Source organism: Hoplias malabaricus, chromosome 7, assembly GCF_029633855.1.
Source record: "Hoplias malabaricus isolate fHopMal1 chromosome 7, fHopMal1.hap1, whole genome shotgun sequence".
Taxonomy (NCBI): domain Eukaryota; kingdom Metazoa; phylum Chordata; class Actinopteri; order Characiformes; family Erythrinidae; genus Hoplias; species Hoplias malabaricus.
In genome coordinates, this window is record NC_089806.1 from 23996480 (window position 1) to 24011813 (window position 15334).

The window sequence follows — 15334 nt, forward strand, 5'->3', positions numbered from 1 at the left end:
CCCTTTGCGCCTGTTCTGTTTCACTGCTTAACCCGCTTCACACAAACCAGTTTGATCCGCCTCGGGGCTTGAAACAGAATCTGGAGAGTAAAAAAACTGGCAAGCATGATACTTTCATTTTGATAGAGGGAGAGAGCCAGCCATGTATGGGAGTGCCAGTTCTTTTACCAAATCCATATTTATTTGCCAGCCTTGCCAAGACTTGTTTCTACAGCAGTTCTTTCTGTACTTAATTTGCCTTTTACCACAAAATTTCAAATAGACAGCCCACAGTTAAAATATAAATCAGAGGTGTTTCAAATTCATGTCATGAAAATATGTTTCAATGCAGTTAGCAGGACAATCAAACATTAACAGTAAGCTCTTTTGTGAATCGCGCTGGATAAGAGCATCTGCTAAATGCTGCAAATGTAATTAACACCATGCTATTGTTGTGTTAAATAGGGGACAGGAGAGTGCAGGAATTGTCACAAGTAATGGGTCCTCTCCCCCTACATACACCACCCTAAAGGTAATAGAATAAAAAGAAACTATATGAAATGAACTTGCAAAAATATTTGTACTAAGGAAAAATAAACTTCATTTGTTGGCTCTATGTGTAAATTAGCATACTGTAAAGTATTTTAAACTACATCATGAGAAAATTATATATAAAAACCAAAATTTGTAATTTGTTTTATAAACAGAGAGCAAGGCAGTTATGTTATTTTAAATGTTCCAAAGTTTACTACTCTGGTTATATAGCCATCAGTGCTTTAAATGTAGGAGCTACAAATATGATAATGACAATTGAATTAGTGTAATTAAACAGCTGCATAATAAAAAATCTTGAAATTTCAGTTGAATTAATTAATGTATTTCTCTATTTTTTTTCTTCTTTTTTTGTTAGGGCATGGGCTTAGTGAGCACAGCTTTTAAATCTGAGGACCTGCTGAAGTTGAGACATGGTAACTTGGGGATTGGGCACACACGCTACTCCACCACAGGGATCTCTGAGCTACAGAACTGTCAGCCATTTGTGGTGGACACACTACATGGCAAGATTGCTGTGGCACACAATGGAGAACTAGTCAATGCTGCAGCACTACGCAAGAAGGTGGACCATGATTTTTGTTTGTTAGTTTGCTTGTTTTTTTGGGTATTTTTTTTTTTAAAGAAGTTTTAAAATTCCCCTGTAGACTTCTGACCTTTATATGTTTGCCATTTTTACAATGCAAATGCCATTTTCATTAAATGTATAGATTTTTTTATATATGTATATATATTAGGAGTGTGTGTAGTACTAGCTGGGCTTGTATGATATATTATCTTGATCATGATTGAACGTTAAACAAAGTGATCAATGATTTAAACAGGAAAAAACAGTAACACAAGCCAGTATAATATACTTCACACATGCATGGTAACCCAGACATTTTCGGGTTTTTCCCAAGGTAGCTGTATGTGTGAACATTAGCGCCGGCAACATTTGCCTCAGACTTTACCCTGCTAATGTCCCAGTAGAAACTTCGGGGTAAAGTCAGTGCATGAGTGAATTGAGAGCACGTCTGATACAAAATCTCCCACTATGCATTGCAAGAATAAAAGGACCACTCCACAAAACCTCTGGAGTTCATAGGTGAAGGGTCTATACAAAAAATAACAAAGCCTAAGTGTAGGTCTAAGTGGTACTATTGTGTTTAATCCAACATACACATTGTGTGCCCCCCGCCCCCAAACAAAGTTGTTGTTGTTATTTATTTATTTATTTATTTTAACTACACTTTTGAAAATGCTATGGATACATGAGGTTGGGGCCTTAGAGAAGCAGCCTATTCATTCTTATTGGTCATTCAGCACTGATCTCACCGAATGTGCTCACAGTTCATAATTAAACACACTGCAGCATTCTCATCAATAACAGAGGCATTTTTTCTGTAATAACTGTCTCCCCCCCAATTTACACAACCATGGCTTAAAGTCACAGACTTTTTCTCTAACAGCATTCTCAAATGCTGGAATTCTCTTCCGGAAGAGGAGGGATTTTTTCACAGAAATTTTTGCTGGTGCAATATAATGATTTGATCATTGTCATATGGGAAGGTGTGAACTGAGTTTGAGAATGCTGTTAGAGAAAAGGTCTGTGACTTTACTCCATGGTTGTGTAAATTGGGGGGAAAAAGTAGTTAGAAGTTATGTAACTTGACACAAACTTGTAAGGAAATTAATTTTGTGTATGTCTTTTAGGTTATGAGGCACGGTGTTGGCCTTTCTACCAGTTCAGACAGTGAGCTTATTACACAACTCCTTGCTCTGACACCACCCATGGAAGAAGATGATACTCCAAATTGGGTAGCACGGTCCGTTAACTATATCCATGGTTCATTGCAAATAGTCCTTGAAATTCACTCTAGTGTCAAAATATTGCAACATGTACAATAGTCTGCTGTATTTTTTTTTTCAGAATTAAGAACTTGATGATGGAGACACCCACATCCTACTCATTGCTGATAATGCACAAAGATATGATCTATGCAGTGCGAGACCCATATGGCAACAGACCTCTCAGTATTGGCCGCCTGGTTCCCATCTCCAAATTACATTCAGGTACAGAGCAGAGAATAAACACAAGACAGTTGAGTTCTGCGGGGGTATGAAACCCTAACTGAACTTAAACCCATGAGTTTGAAACTCAGTCAGATGTTACCCTACTGCTAAATGTTGGTGCTTTTCCACTACTTGACCCTGCTTTATTTTTGATACCTGGTTGATTTTTCTAAAAAGCACTTTAAGTTTCAGTTACCAAATTTAACTAATGGAAAGAAAAAACAATAGAGTAGGGACGAGTAGTGTAGGACTTACCACACAGTGGAAAGTCCCCAAATAAAACCTGAAACTTCTGGGTATTCAGGATCCTAGATTCAATTCTTGCTTTGTGGGATTGTATTTTCAGTATTTAGTGAGTTCTCCCCCAGTGAATTCAAACTCTCATGTTGGTAGGTCAAATGGGTATAGGTTATTGTCCACAGCTATGACTCTGTGTGTGCTTGGAGGTGTGTGAAATACCATGCAAAGCACTGGCACCTTGTCCATAGTGTATTTTTTTAAGCCTTGTGCCCTGTGAAATGTTGAGGGTGGTTGCATTCACACATACAGCTCCTCCAGGTAAACTCTGGAAGATTTTTGGATTACTGTGCATGTGTGAAAGGGGCAGTAGAGATGTTGTTGTGAAAACATTTTTCTCTTTGCCAAATGTTTACAAAGGCATTTTATTTAAAGATTTATTTACAGATGAGTGCTGCCACCCCTTGGTTTTGGATGAGTAACTGTGTTGTAATTTTATAGAATCTGCAAGGTATTTAGGAAAGTTGTTGATCCAATTGATCTGTCTGTGATCCTCAGGCAGTGGAGAGGGAAATACAGAAGGCTGGGTGGTCTCCTCAGAGTCTTGCAGCTTCCAGTCCATTGGTGCCAAGTGAGACTTTTAAAGCAAATCATGTCTGCCATTATGGAACTACTTACAAGTTAGTGTTTCAAGTGGAGGGATTCCCTGTCTCTGTCCATAGATATCACCGTGAAGTGCAGCCTGGAGAAATTGTGCAGATTTCCAAAAACGGCATCAAGAGCCTGACTATAGTGCCACGTCCAGAGGGAGATCCCCCTGCCTTTTGCATATTCGAATATGTTTACTTCGCCAGGCCAGACTCCATATTTGAAGGTAAATAATAGTTCAGAAAACTACTAAAAGCATATTTTATACTACAAAATTATTTCCAACTATATAATGACAACACACACATGCACACTGAACAGTCACTGGATTCGTAACACCTACCTTGTTTCTACACTCATTCTACAGTTTACCAGCTCCACTGACCATACTGGATATTTATTTTATGAAACATTTTATAAAATATTAAGTCAGTACAAAAACATTTTAAATTGACTTTAGTCAACAACAATGTTACAAAATATAATAATTGTATGTCTGTAAAGAAAGCAACTTATTAAAAAAGAGGTTATGTTCAATAAAAAAAAGACATAACGAAAGCTCCTGAGATTTTGCATGAAAAAAAAGTGTGACAGTCCAACTTCTTAAAAGAACTGCAGATTCTCCAAGACACTCAGTAGACAATCTAACATTTTATAAAACTGTTCAAAATGTACCTAGGACTAATATTTAAGGAAAAGAAAAAGGGAAAAAAAAAGCAAAAGCAAATGGTTGTCACATATAATACTGACTTTCTTTCGTTTCTTAATGTTTACTGCACATTGTTGTCTTTTAAGTAATGAACAATTAATTCCATTATTTTTGAAGTAATCTTTACTTTCCAACATTTTTTGCATGTGCCTAAAACTTTTGCACAGTACAGTGTGTGTGTGTGTGTGTGTGTGTGAGTGACTAGAATTTTATGTATCAGTAAATGTAAACTGTTTCTAAGAACATTTTAAAAATGAAATCTTGGCTAATTCTTCCTCTGGCATCCCAGTCTTTGTCCTGTTTGTATTGCTGAACCTGATTGTGTGTTTCAGGTCAGATGGTGTACACAGTCAGGCAGCGCTGTGGACGCCAGCTTGCCATTGAGGCCCCCACTGATGCAGATGTGGTCAGCACAGTTCCTGAGTCTGCCACACCTGCTGCTTTAGGATATGCACAAGAGGTGAGAAATGAAAAAATTGTGCAAATATACGCCTACATTAATTGTACTGCTGGCAAACCTACACTGAAATATTTGAACAGCATGTGATTTTTTTATTTATTTATTTTTATTTTAGAAATAGTTTTAATTAAAAAAAAATGGTCTTTTACATTGTAATTATATTTCTCTTTTCCTCTCTAGTCTGGTCTACCCTATGTAGAAGTATTGTGCAAAAATCGCTATGTTGGCAGAACATTCATTCAACCAAATACACGTTTACGTCAGCTTGGAGTAGCTAAGAAGTTTGGAGCTCTAACAGACAACTTTGCTGGCAAACGAGTAGTGCTTATTGATGATTCTATAGTGAGAGGCAACACAATTTCACCAATTATTAAACTACTCAAGGAGGCAGGAGCAACAGAGGTAGGAAAACTTTGACACCTTAATTCAAAATCTTGAAATATTTTAACATTTCCTTTGAAAATCCTGAACTTACTTAAAGTCTTATTAATATAACCTTAATTCAAAATCCTGAAATTTAAATATTTTCTTTGAAAATCATGACTTTACAGGTCCACATTCGAGTGGCGTCACCTCCAATTCGGTTCCCCTGCTACATGGGTATCAACATTCCCACCAAAGAAGAGCTCATAGCAAATAAACCAGAGTTTGAGGACATTGCTGGCTACATTGGTAAGCCAGGTTAAGGATGAGCCAAGTGTGTTATTCTAGTGGTCTGTTTACTGCAATGTAATGCTCAGGTGGTCCCGTAATCCTGGAACAGATTTGCCTTGCACATTTTTATATTTTCCCTATCCAAAGACGAACACATATCTTTCAAATGAGTGGCGGCATGGTGGTGCAACAGGTAGTGTTGCTGTCACACGGCTCCAGGGTCCTAGGGTTGTGGGATCAAGCCCTGTTCTGGGTGACCGTCTGTGAGGAGCTTGGTATGTTCTCCCTGTGTCTGTGTGGGTTTCCTCCCACAGTCCAATGGCACTTTTCCAATGCATGGAACCTACTTGACTCGGCATGGCTCTTTTGCATTTCCACTGGCCAAATCTAGTACCTTGTCCCTGGAACCAGGTACTTTTTCAGTCCCTGCTCCCTCCAGATTCCAACCATGCCAAGTAGGTATTAAAAGGTTACGTGTAAACATTGCAGAGTGCTGATTGGCAAGAGCCATGTCAATCACCCCAAAATGCAGAGCTCATTCAAATCCAACACAAACTTGCCACTTGTAAAATCTCTTAAGTTACAGCAGCTTTCATATTTATTTTTATCTGACTCACAACCTCGAGATGTTTTGAAGAGGTTAATATGCTCCTTGGGCTGATGGCTGACGAAAATTTCCAGTGAAAGCCGAACGTGCAACAAGTAAAACTGATCTGTGAGAACTGGGGAGTGGAGCCGTGTTCAGTCCAAAAAACAAAAGCAACACGCGAATACACAATAAGTAAATAGCGTCTAACTTTACCGCTGCCATCGTTGTTGTGGTTTTCAAAGCCAGTGATTCCTGTTAGAGACAGGGTTTTTAGCGACGTCACCAGCTCCATTTTATGAGGGAGCCCTGTAAGGGGAAAAGTGGCAAGTTTAAGCGTGTCGAGTCGTGTAAAGCCGGACCCATGCGGTGGAAAAGCAACACAAATTGGCTACTCAAATGTGTCTATAGGTCAGTATGTGAGTGCCACTTTGTGAAGGACTGACGCCCCCTTCAGGGTGTGCTCCTGCGTTCTGCCCCATGATTCTGGGAAGCGTCTGGACCCACTATGACCCTGAATTGGACAAGCGGTTACAATGAATGAATGAACTTGCAATTGAAAAATATTTATCCAGTTCAGTTCAGGGTGGGTCCAGGGCCTACCTGGAATCATTGGGCACAAGGCTGGAATACACTCTGGAGGGGGTGGCAGTCCTTCACAGGGCAACACACACAGTCACACTGAGAGTTGCCAATCCACCTACCAACATGTGTTTTTGGACTGTGGGAGGAAACCGGAGCACCCAGAGGAAACCCACGCAAACACAGGGAGAACTCCTCACAGACCGTCACCCGGAGTGAGAATCGAACCCACAACCTCCAGGTCCCTGGAGCTGTGTGATGGTGACACTACCTGCTGCGCCACCATGCCACCCTATGGAAAAATATTTAATTCCAATTTTTGAGAATTCCTATTGTCTATTTATCATAAAATTAATGCAATTTCAATCCTCTATATGTTTTCTACATATTGTAGTACTGACAGTAAACCAGACTTTTTTAGATCAGCTGCTGTGTTCAAATGATGTGGTAAATTAAAAATCTAAAACTACATATGTAGATACATATTTCTTTGAACATCGACAATATTATATGCATGTATGGCAGTTCTAGTCACAGACTAGGGCTGGAAACAGTTGAATTATATTTCAGTTTTAAAGGTAGCAGGTGTGATTCTCTCCAAGGTTTGTTTACATTCTGAAAAATTCTTATTTGATGCCTGGTCTGTGTGTATTAGAGATTCTATACTAAAATTTCTTTTTAATTACATTGTAAATTAACAATAATTAAACATTTTTTAAAAAAAAATAACTTATTTAAATGTATGCATAAAAATTGATACATTCTTAACCATGAGTATACTTTTATGTATTATGAACAGTTCAGAATGAATAAGTGAAAATTCTGCTTTAAAAAAAATCTTTATTTTTGTCATTTTTGTGTAGGGGCTACAAGTGTGCGCTACCTGTCTGTTGAAGGCCTGGTGGCTGCAGTTCAGGGTGGGATCAAGTTGTGTGGTGACAAAGAAGAGATTACCTCCAAGTCTGACAAGAGTGTTGGTCACTGCACCGCATGTCTGACAGGAAAATATCCTGTTGAGCTCGAGTGGTGATGACAGAGTGCAAAACAATCATTAAAATTTCTGTCCAGAGAGTCTGACAAGTGGCAATCACCTTCATGATATATTAGATCTAACATACACACTGAGGTGTAAGATTCTACATGCATGTGATTAATACTGAAATAACCAGGGTTAATAAAACAAGATTAGTATTCTGGTAAAAAGAAAGTATATGCATACTTTACTCAAGCACATATTTAGAATAACTGTAAGGTAGAGGTAGCTTTAGTTAAACGTTTTATTTTCAATGGTAATTCCAGCAGTGTCAGACATTTCCCATTTATAATGCTTTTGATTTAGTGAAAAGCCCAGAATGATTTTGCTCTGGTAATGCAGGAGCTCTTCAGTCTTTTGCACATAATTTAGTCCAGATTGTTTTGTCTTGAAACTTCATACACAACCCTTACATTCCTATGGAAACCAAAACTAATGTGAAGCCTAATGTGTGGTTCATGTGCACATACTATTTTTCACTTAACGGTGGATTTTTTTTTTTAATGAAAAAAGTGCATTACAATGCAGGCATCTTCCAAGCAGATGCCTTCTCACCTGTGCAGTAAAATAGCATTTTATGTTTGTCAGTAGAAGATACTTTGCTTGTGTGTATGTGTGGAGAACGTTTTCTGAATTTGTCATTTACATCCCTCCTGCTGTATTTTGTATTTGTAAAGATTAATGAAAGTATTGTAGCATATTATGATGAAAACATCAGCTGTATTTGCCAAGGAAATGTCAAAGATTCCTATTAAAACAAACAACACCATTTATTAAAAAGCCATGTTTAAATGTTAACATTTTGTATTATTTACGAACATACAAACAAAATACCTGACTACACATCTAGGACTTTCCATACCATTTGTTTGAAAAGCCCCACATTTAGTAAAATATGCAAAATTTGTTTACTTTGTTACATGACCACGTTATTAAGCCAATATATAACTATATACACATGACTATTGATAATGGCACAGTAATGCCATAAATTATAGGGTTTATGTTCTATTCACCGACTTTAACACTGAAAGGGCATATTTAGCTGCTCAGTTGAACCAGTTCTGTTTGAGGGAGTATTCATAAAGAAGTGTTTAAATTTAGTCTGATAAGCCCAGATTTGTCCAATAAGAAAATAACTATAGATATTGATTTGAATATTCTCAGTAATAAAACTATGACATATTTTGATCATGACTGAGAACCACTGTTTGTTACTCAGCTAGTTTAAAAGTCCCAAATAATGGCTTTAATTTTACATGGCACATAAACTGGGTAAAGGGAAATCAATTTAGCAACTTCGGCAATGAAACAGTGAACATATGTAACGTGTGCAATCCTTCCGTTCCCTCTGTATATTTTGAAGCAAAATTTTCAGGGATCCTTCAGCATTATTAGATGGAGACGGAATGAATGGATTTTTAAAAATGAATAGGGAAGATCACTGAAGAGGGACATAAAGAAGTCTTCTCCTTGACAAACTGCAAGAGGAAATCAAGTTAGTATGGCAGGCTTTTTTGGCTAATTTCAGGAAAAAAAACAAACAAACAAAAAAAAAACCACCTTTTTACTGCATAGTAGAGTAATCCTGTTACCTTGGTGGGATAAGACGACCACTATTCTTGCAAGTTCTCACAGGTGACCTGGCTATGAAGGGGGACATAATTATACAAATTAAACAATAATTCACCCTATAATAAAATGTTGCAGTGCAGAACAACAGCTTTAATTTCAGAGTATATGTACATGTCCATGAGCCAATAATTTGTCCTTTTTATAGACGCATGGTAGTATCAGAAATGCTGTAAAAGGCTTTACTTAGTCTCCCATTCAAATTTGCTGTACCACCTTTAAGGGTGCTGCAGAATTTGTTTCAACACTGAGCAGGGGGAAAATAAAAACTGTGAGGGACTGACAGTCCTTCAGCTGCTCAACAGCTCAGGGTCTCAGTTATAGTGATTTCTTTAGATCCTTTCATAATGCACCAATGGTTTCCAGTGGAAAATAGGTCTGGACTAGTTGACTAGTTTAGCTCCAGGACTAAGGAGCCATGCAGAATATGGATTTGCATTGTGTTACAGAATACAAAGGCCCTCCTGGAAAAAAAGATGTTGGATGTCAGCTTGCTCTAAAACATGTGCCTGTTGTTCAGCATTCACAGATGTGCAAGTCACCTATGCCATGTGCACTAACGCACCATCATACCATCACAGACATTGACTTTTGATTTATTTTCTTATAAGAAACCAGAAAGTCCCTCTCCTCTTTAGCCTGGAAGATGCACAATGATTTCCTAAAAAAAATTCAAATTTCGATTAGGCAGACGACAGGACACTTTCCCACTTTGCCTTAGCTCCAGAGAAGTTGGCAGCATTACTGGATCTTGTTTTTGTATGACTTCTTTGCATATTTGAATTTTAACTTCAAATACGAAGCAGCAATGAACTGTGTTCACAGACCGCGATTTTGGGAAGTGTTTCTGAGCTGATGCAGTGATGTCCTCTACAGAAACATGCGAAGACCAGAAGACCACAGCCAGCTAATACAGATTGTGGACCTTTGTCCCTTTCATACAGAAATTTCTCCAAATTCTTTAAAACATTAAATGATTATTATGTTTCGTACATGATGAAATCCAGCCTCTGAGATGCTAGTTTTAAAACCCAGTCATGTCATGTAATCTCACCTATTGACAATTAACCATTTATTTATTTATTTTTATTTTATAGCTTCATACAAATTTACCTCTTTTATTTCCCGTCCCAATTTATTTGAACTAGTTGCTGGCATCCCATTCAATATGTGCAAATATTTAATTTAATAAATACTTAAAATGTTTAACATTGAAAATATTGTTTTTGTTCTATTTTCAATTATATCCATCCATTATCTGTAACCGCTTGTCCAATTCAGGGTCACGGTGGGTCCAAAGCCTACATGGAATCATTGGGTGAGTGACACCAAATGAGTGTCACTGCAATTGCAAGAGAAACATGAAACTCAAAATATTATGAATTAATATTAGCAGATTTATATAAAGTGCAATGCTTTTGCCTAATCAAGTCCATCACACCACCTGAACCCCAGTGAACATGCATTCCACACCCTGAAACATTACAGACCGGGCAGAACGTCACTAAGGTAGTTACTCAGCATCTGGTGACGTCTGTGCAATACAAGGCAGATAGAACGATATATATATTTAAAGCAAAAATTAATGAAAATTAATTAATTCCTTTGATAAATATGATATTAATCCTAATTAAGCAAAATTTGGGTTTATTGTAAAGCCAAACCCAAAATGGTTCATGCTCTCCTCAAAATAGGCATTTTAAAATGCTCACCTTCGGTGAAATCATTATCTGATGCATCTCTCTACAGTCAAGAAACAGAAAGAAAATCATCACTGGAAATTTCTGTAACATAAAACCAATGGATTATGTATGTGTTACATTAGAATGTCATGGCATCTTACCAGAGACGGGGCGTGTGGATGAAACTGCAAGCCTGAACTGGACCCTGAAACTCTTCTTAAGTGTCTTCTGGATCTGAGGAATCTAGGGCTGGGACACTGCAGCAGAAGAGCCCTGTTCCAGGTGCATTTGTCCTCACTAGGATTGGCCACAGCAGTGTTTTTGGTTGCCTGCTGTTGAAGATGTTGCTTTGACCAAAAATAAGTGTGGGTCTTAGGGGAACAACTGCCCCGGAAGCGCTTCACTTTCAAGGACTCTTCCAGTTCGGATTGCCTGCGGCGCTTCTGTAGTCGTTTCCTCAAAGGTGTCAAAGCAAGAGCAGACATGTTAGAGGAAATTTCCGGAGAGCTTTGGACAACTGAATCCAAACGCCTCTCGCACAGGTGACAGGAAGAGGTGGGACATGAAGAGGAACTGCCTCTGCAGATGAAATGGTGATAGAGCCTTGTGAACTCAGCATCAATCTCCTGGCTAGACTTACGGTAGGTAGAGGCTGACGTGGAATGGCTATCAGAAAAAGATCTTTGGCGCTTTAGTGGTCTGGGGCAGGGATGGTGTACCTCAGCCATGGCCAAGTTTTCTTGAGGATGGGGTGGATATGGAGATTTGCAGGGAGAAATGTATACACCCTGCTGACTTCTGAAAGGAGATCTGTACACCCCAGAGTTAGTTTCATGATGCCCATGTATTTTCTGTCTGGGATAGTAAATGGATGAAGGCTGTTCTAATTCTTGGCTAAAAACTCTGCGTTTGAGGGGACTCCTCCCTCCAGAGCATGAACCACCCACAAGCGTTTGCTGTGGTGGCAGCGTAGGAGAGTAGACACGGTCATTGAAGCACTCCCTGCCCACAAAGGCATTGGAAAACTGCTGCCCCATCTGAGAATCACAACGGCGAGATGGTGAGCCTGTAATGGATCTGCATCCTTGGCCAATAAGCAAGGAGTTTTTAGCTCCTTTTGATGGTGAGTTAGACATTATCTTGCTTGGGCTGAAGACAGCAGAAGCATGAAAACCACAAGACATTGGTCCTGTGACAGGCTCAATGTTGTAGGTCTGATTTAAATCTGGGGATGGAGAACGAGAGATTGAACCTGAAGACTGTGTTGAGAGGTCCAGTACCCTAACTGAGCCCAAACATGAATCTGTCCAGTGCAGTCTGGTCTCTTCTACAGGACTGTTTTCAGCTCTTCTAGGGGAATAAAAACATGCACTGGAAGCCATGGATGAATTTCTGATATTTTTCAGTGGAGAAAGCTCTTGATTGCTTCTATGGTAAGCAAGGGAGGAGCTTCTGAAATTCTTGACTGGGGAAAACCCCTCATTGATTCTCCCTGATCTGAGGGATGAGTTTCTTATGCTCTTCAACGATGAAAACTCCTGGTTGCTTCTGCTTGAGGGAAGGGATGCGTTTCTGATAGCCTTCAATGGTGAACGCTCCAGCTTGATTTTGTTGAGTGGGGCTCTGTGACAGTTTGACACACTGGTTTTATGACTGCCCACATCATTTTGTGGAGTAAAACTCTCCATTGTCTTGTTTAAAGTGTGATTGAAGCTGGTGCTTGGGACATGGCTCCGACGTTGTAATTGTGTAGAACGCCAGCGCTTGTGGCGATATTTCCGCAACACTGCACTTGCTGCCGTGGTCATTTGCTGTCGATGGTACACTTCACCAATCTGGTTAAGCATGCTGGGATAGACATCCAGCAAAGTGCTGCCATGGCTGTTAAGTGTTCTCTCCAAGTCCTCATTTTCTTCCTCAGGCTGAGATGATTCCTCCCACAAGCAGCTTCGAGACCCACTCCATGAGTTCACAAATAGATGGCATGACTGAGTATCATCGCCTGTTTGAATTTAACACAAATATTAAGTTGCACAACAAACAGAAATAAGTGCAATTCATAAAAGTCCTTGGTTCATGGTATTATCACCCATTGTAAATGGAGGAGCATCTATAATTCCAAAATAGTGCAATCATCTTGTAAAAGTGTGTTCTGCATTCGCTCACAAATAACACCTTAAAAACTATAAAACACAAATGTCCTCAAAACAGGTTTTGACATTTTGGTGCTCTTCATGCAGGTTTTTAAACAGAATTACTTACTTTTTAAATCTCTACTTTCAGTTTGTCTGGAAGTGTGAAGACCATTCTCAGTCTTCTGTGTTACATCCTGAGTTGAGAAAAATGAAAAATGTATTTGGCAACAATTTAAACAAATGCTTAAAAATGACAAACTTCCCAGACTCCAGTTCAGCAAGATCAGGTCTTTGCCAACTCTACATAAATTTTAAGACAATTAACAGTGTTTCCCTGCAATTATTTATACAGGATTTAATTATCAGCTACAAATTGACCATCACATATTTATTACAAAACATGCAAGCAACTGCAGTGGAGGAGTGCTTACTTCTTGTTCCGAGAAAAGATTTTCATCTTTAGCATCATCCAAGACTGAATATAAATGACAAAACCATTAGTTGAATTGTGATACTGGAAAAAAAATATAATTTACACAAAAAACAGCAACTGAACAGAAAATAAATAATAATAAATAAAAAAAAAAAAAACATAATAATTCCTACCCCGCAGTGAGTGCTGAGCATTGATATGATTCTGATGGGACAGAAATTAGGGCATATCAGTACAGCTTTGAAATGCTCTCAGTATAAACAAATAAATCTCTTTATTTTCAGACGGTTCTTCAATGATTTATGTTACAGATAAATCTGAACGTGTTAGTGATTCTGCTCCATATTATGAAACAGCCATAACACTTGCATCTAGTTGCCTGGATGTTAAATAAATAAATAATATAAAAATAATAACACGATTATTAAGCTATGACCTGTGCTTCATGCAGACATGTCTCAAATAACTACATATATGTAAGGGTTTGTCTGAGGAATTTTAGAACAGTGTAGCATGTGTATATTTCTTACCCTCAAGTTCTGGATCTCTCTTTCTGCTTCTACACTGTCAATAGGAACTGCACCTGCAACAAAACAAAACAACCTTACACGTGTAGTCTGTACACTGTTGAAAAAATTGGATTCAGATCAGATTTTTAAATACCTGCACAACTGGATTATTCTGATGTAAACCAATTCATAAAGTGATTTAGAGTGAACTATGCTGCCAAACCAGATTTGTTCACACTGGTGTTTAAAGGAGACAGATGTCTGAATCATTTAGTGTCCCCATGTGTAATGTTATTAAACAAAAATAATTACAAACTCAAAGTTTTAGCCCTGAGTTACTGTTGTAAGATAGCTTTGAGCTTGTTGTTTGGTAGAGATTTGGTATGTACTAGAAGAACACAGACAGACACTGCAATGAAGTTGTCTTATACATTCTACCAATTAAACAAACTGACTAAAACAATTAAATAGTTTATTAATAAAACTCCTCTATTTCAAATAATGTATGCTACGATCATGGTGAATTAAAATTAAAACAGTTTAGCCCCATAATTAACAGTGCTAGGAACTACCAAAACAATATCCTTATGAAAACAAGTTACCTTTTCTGGTTCTCAAGGTCATCGTTTCGAAACAGACATCAAGTCCTGAATCGTCTAAATTTGAATACTACAAGAGAGATAGTTGTTATTTGACATGACCAGAAGGTTTTGTTTCCCAACCATCTAAATAAGTAATCAAAAATGGCTTCCTAAAATGGTTTAAATCAAGGTAGAAGCAGCTGAAGGCTGCAGAAACAACATGTGCGAGACGTTAGAGAGACTGAACCAGCTAGCTGTTTTTAAGGTGTTAATTTTATTTCACAGAGCACACTAAATCTCCTCACCTTCTGAAAAATTCCTTCCATCGTATTTCGGAAAACCTCATCATTCCTCTTGAAAGTCTCTAGTATCTGACCCTCTCGGTCTTGATGTTTTAATCTCATGCATGCCTGCGGATTCTCCATTTAAAAGGTGAATTATAGACAGATTTGATGGTTTATTTTCAGACTATTCAGCTCTTGTCTCTCCAGAGGGGCTAAAATTTCAAATCCCCTCCACGGTCCGAGCTGCACTCTGATTGGCCGTCTGTTTAAGCTTAAATACGTCATCTTTGCAGGACGCGGACGCTTCGGTTGAGTTTAGCGAATCGATTCATTGGATCCGTTTAGAACTCCCCGATGCACTGAGTCGGTTGAACTCAAATATTATGTTATGACAGGTCATAGAGAGTAGTTAAGTGTACTACAGATTTTGTTAGTGGCCACTTATTGGGTAAAGGTGATAACTGAAGACTGAAGCAAATAAATGAATAAATAAATAAATAAAATCAAAGACCACTTTTCACTAATTCATGGATGTTTTATGGCGTGCATATGGACGCAATGTCAATGCACACATGGTTGCTTA

General features: G+C 38.3%; 2 protein-coding genes across 9 annotated transcripts in view; one reads left to right on the plus strand and one right to left on the minus strand.

Moving 5' to 3' along the window:
• Positions 1-8252, plus strand: part of ppat (phosphoribosyl pyrophosphate amidotransferase) — a 15206-nt gene extending 6954 nt beyond the window's left edge. The window contains exons 2-11 of the mRNA XM_066676328.1: positions 445-511; positions 890-1096; positions 2227-2339; positions 2444-2586; positions 3382-3454; positions 3546-3697; positions 4513-4640; positions 4821-5042; positions 5192-5312; positions 7326-8252. Of these exons, the coding sequence (XP_066532425.1) occupies positions 445-511; positions 890-1096; positions 2227-2339; positions 2444-2586; positions 3382-3454; positions 3546-3697; positions 4513-4640; positions 4821-5042; positions 5192-5312; positions 7326-7492 (1393 nt within the window). The 3' untranslated portion in view covers positions 7493-8252. The remainder of the gene's footprint in view (positions 1-444; positions 512-889; positions 1097-2226; positions 2340-2443; positions 2587-3381; positions 3455-3545; positions 3698-4512; positions 4641-4820; positions 5043-5191; positions 5313-7325) is intronic.
• On the minus strand, positions 8127-14978 carry si:dkeyp-117h8.4 (uncharacterized protein LOC572032 homolog). Of its 8 annotated transcripts, none has more exons than XR_010803843.1 (11): positions 14773-14978; positions 14489-14555; positions 13908-13960; positions 13551-13581; positions 13376-13419; positions 13072-13138; positions 10971-12811; positions 10840-10870; positions 10618-10661; positions 9091-9138; positions 8127-8976 (listed from the first exon to the last, which is right to left on the minus strand). XR_010803843.1 is itself a non-coding variant. In XM_066676327.1 (10 exons), the coding sequence occupies exons 1-9, from the start codon at positions 14890-14892 to the stop codon at positions 9128-9130; spliced, it is 2265 nt and encodes a 754-aa protein (XP_066532424.1). In that variant the 5' UTR covers positions 14893-14978; the 3' UTR covers positions 8127-8976; positions 9091-9127. The 8 variants fall into 8 exon arrangements, 4 of the variants coding, with proteins under 4 accessions (XP_066532424.1, XP_066532420.1, XP_066532421.1 ...); XR_010803842.1 differs by having other exon boundaries at positions 9091-9142; XR_010803844.1 differs by having other exon boundaries at positions 8931-8976; positions 9091-9142; positions 10645-10661.
• Between the last annotated feature and the right edge of the window lie 356 nt (positions 14979-15334).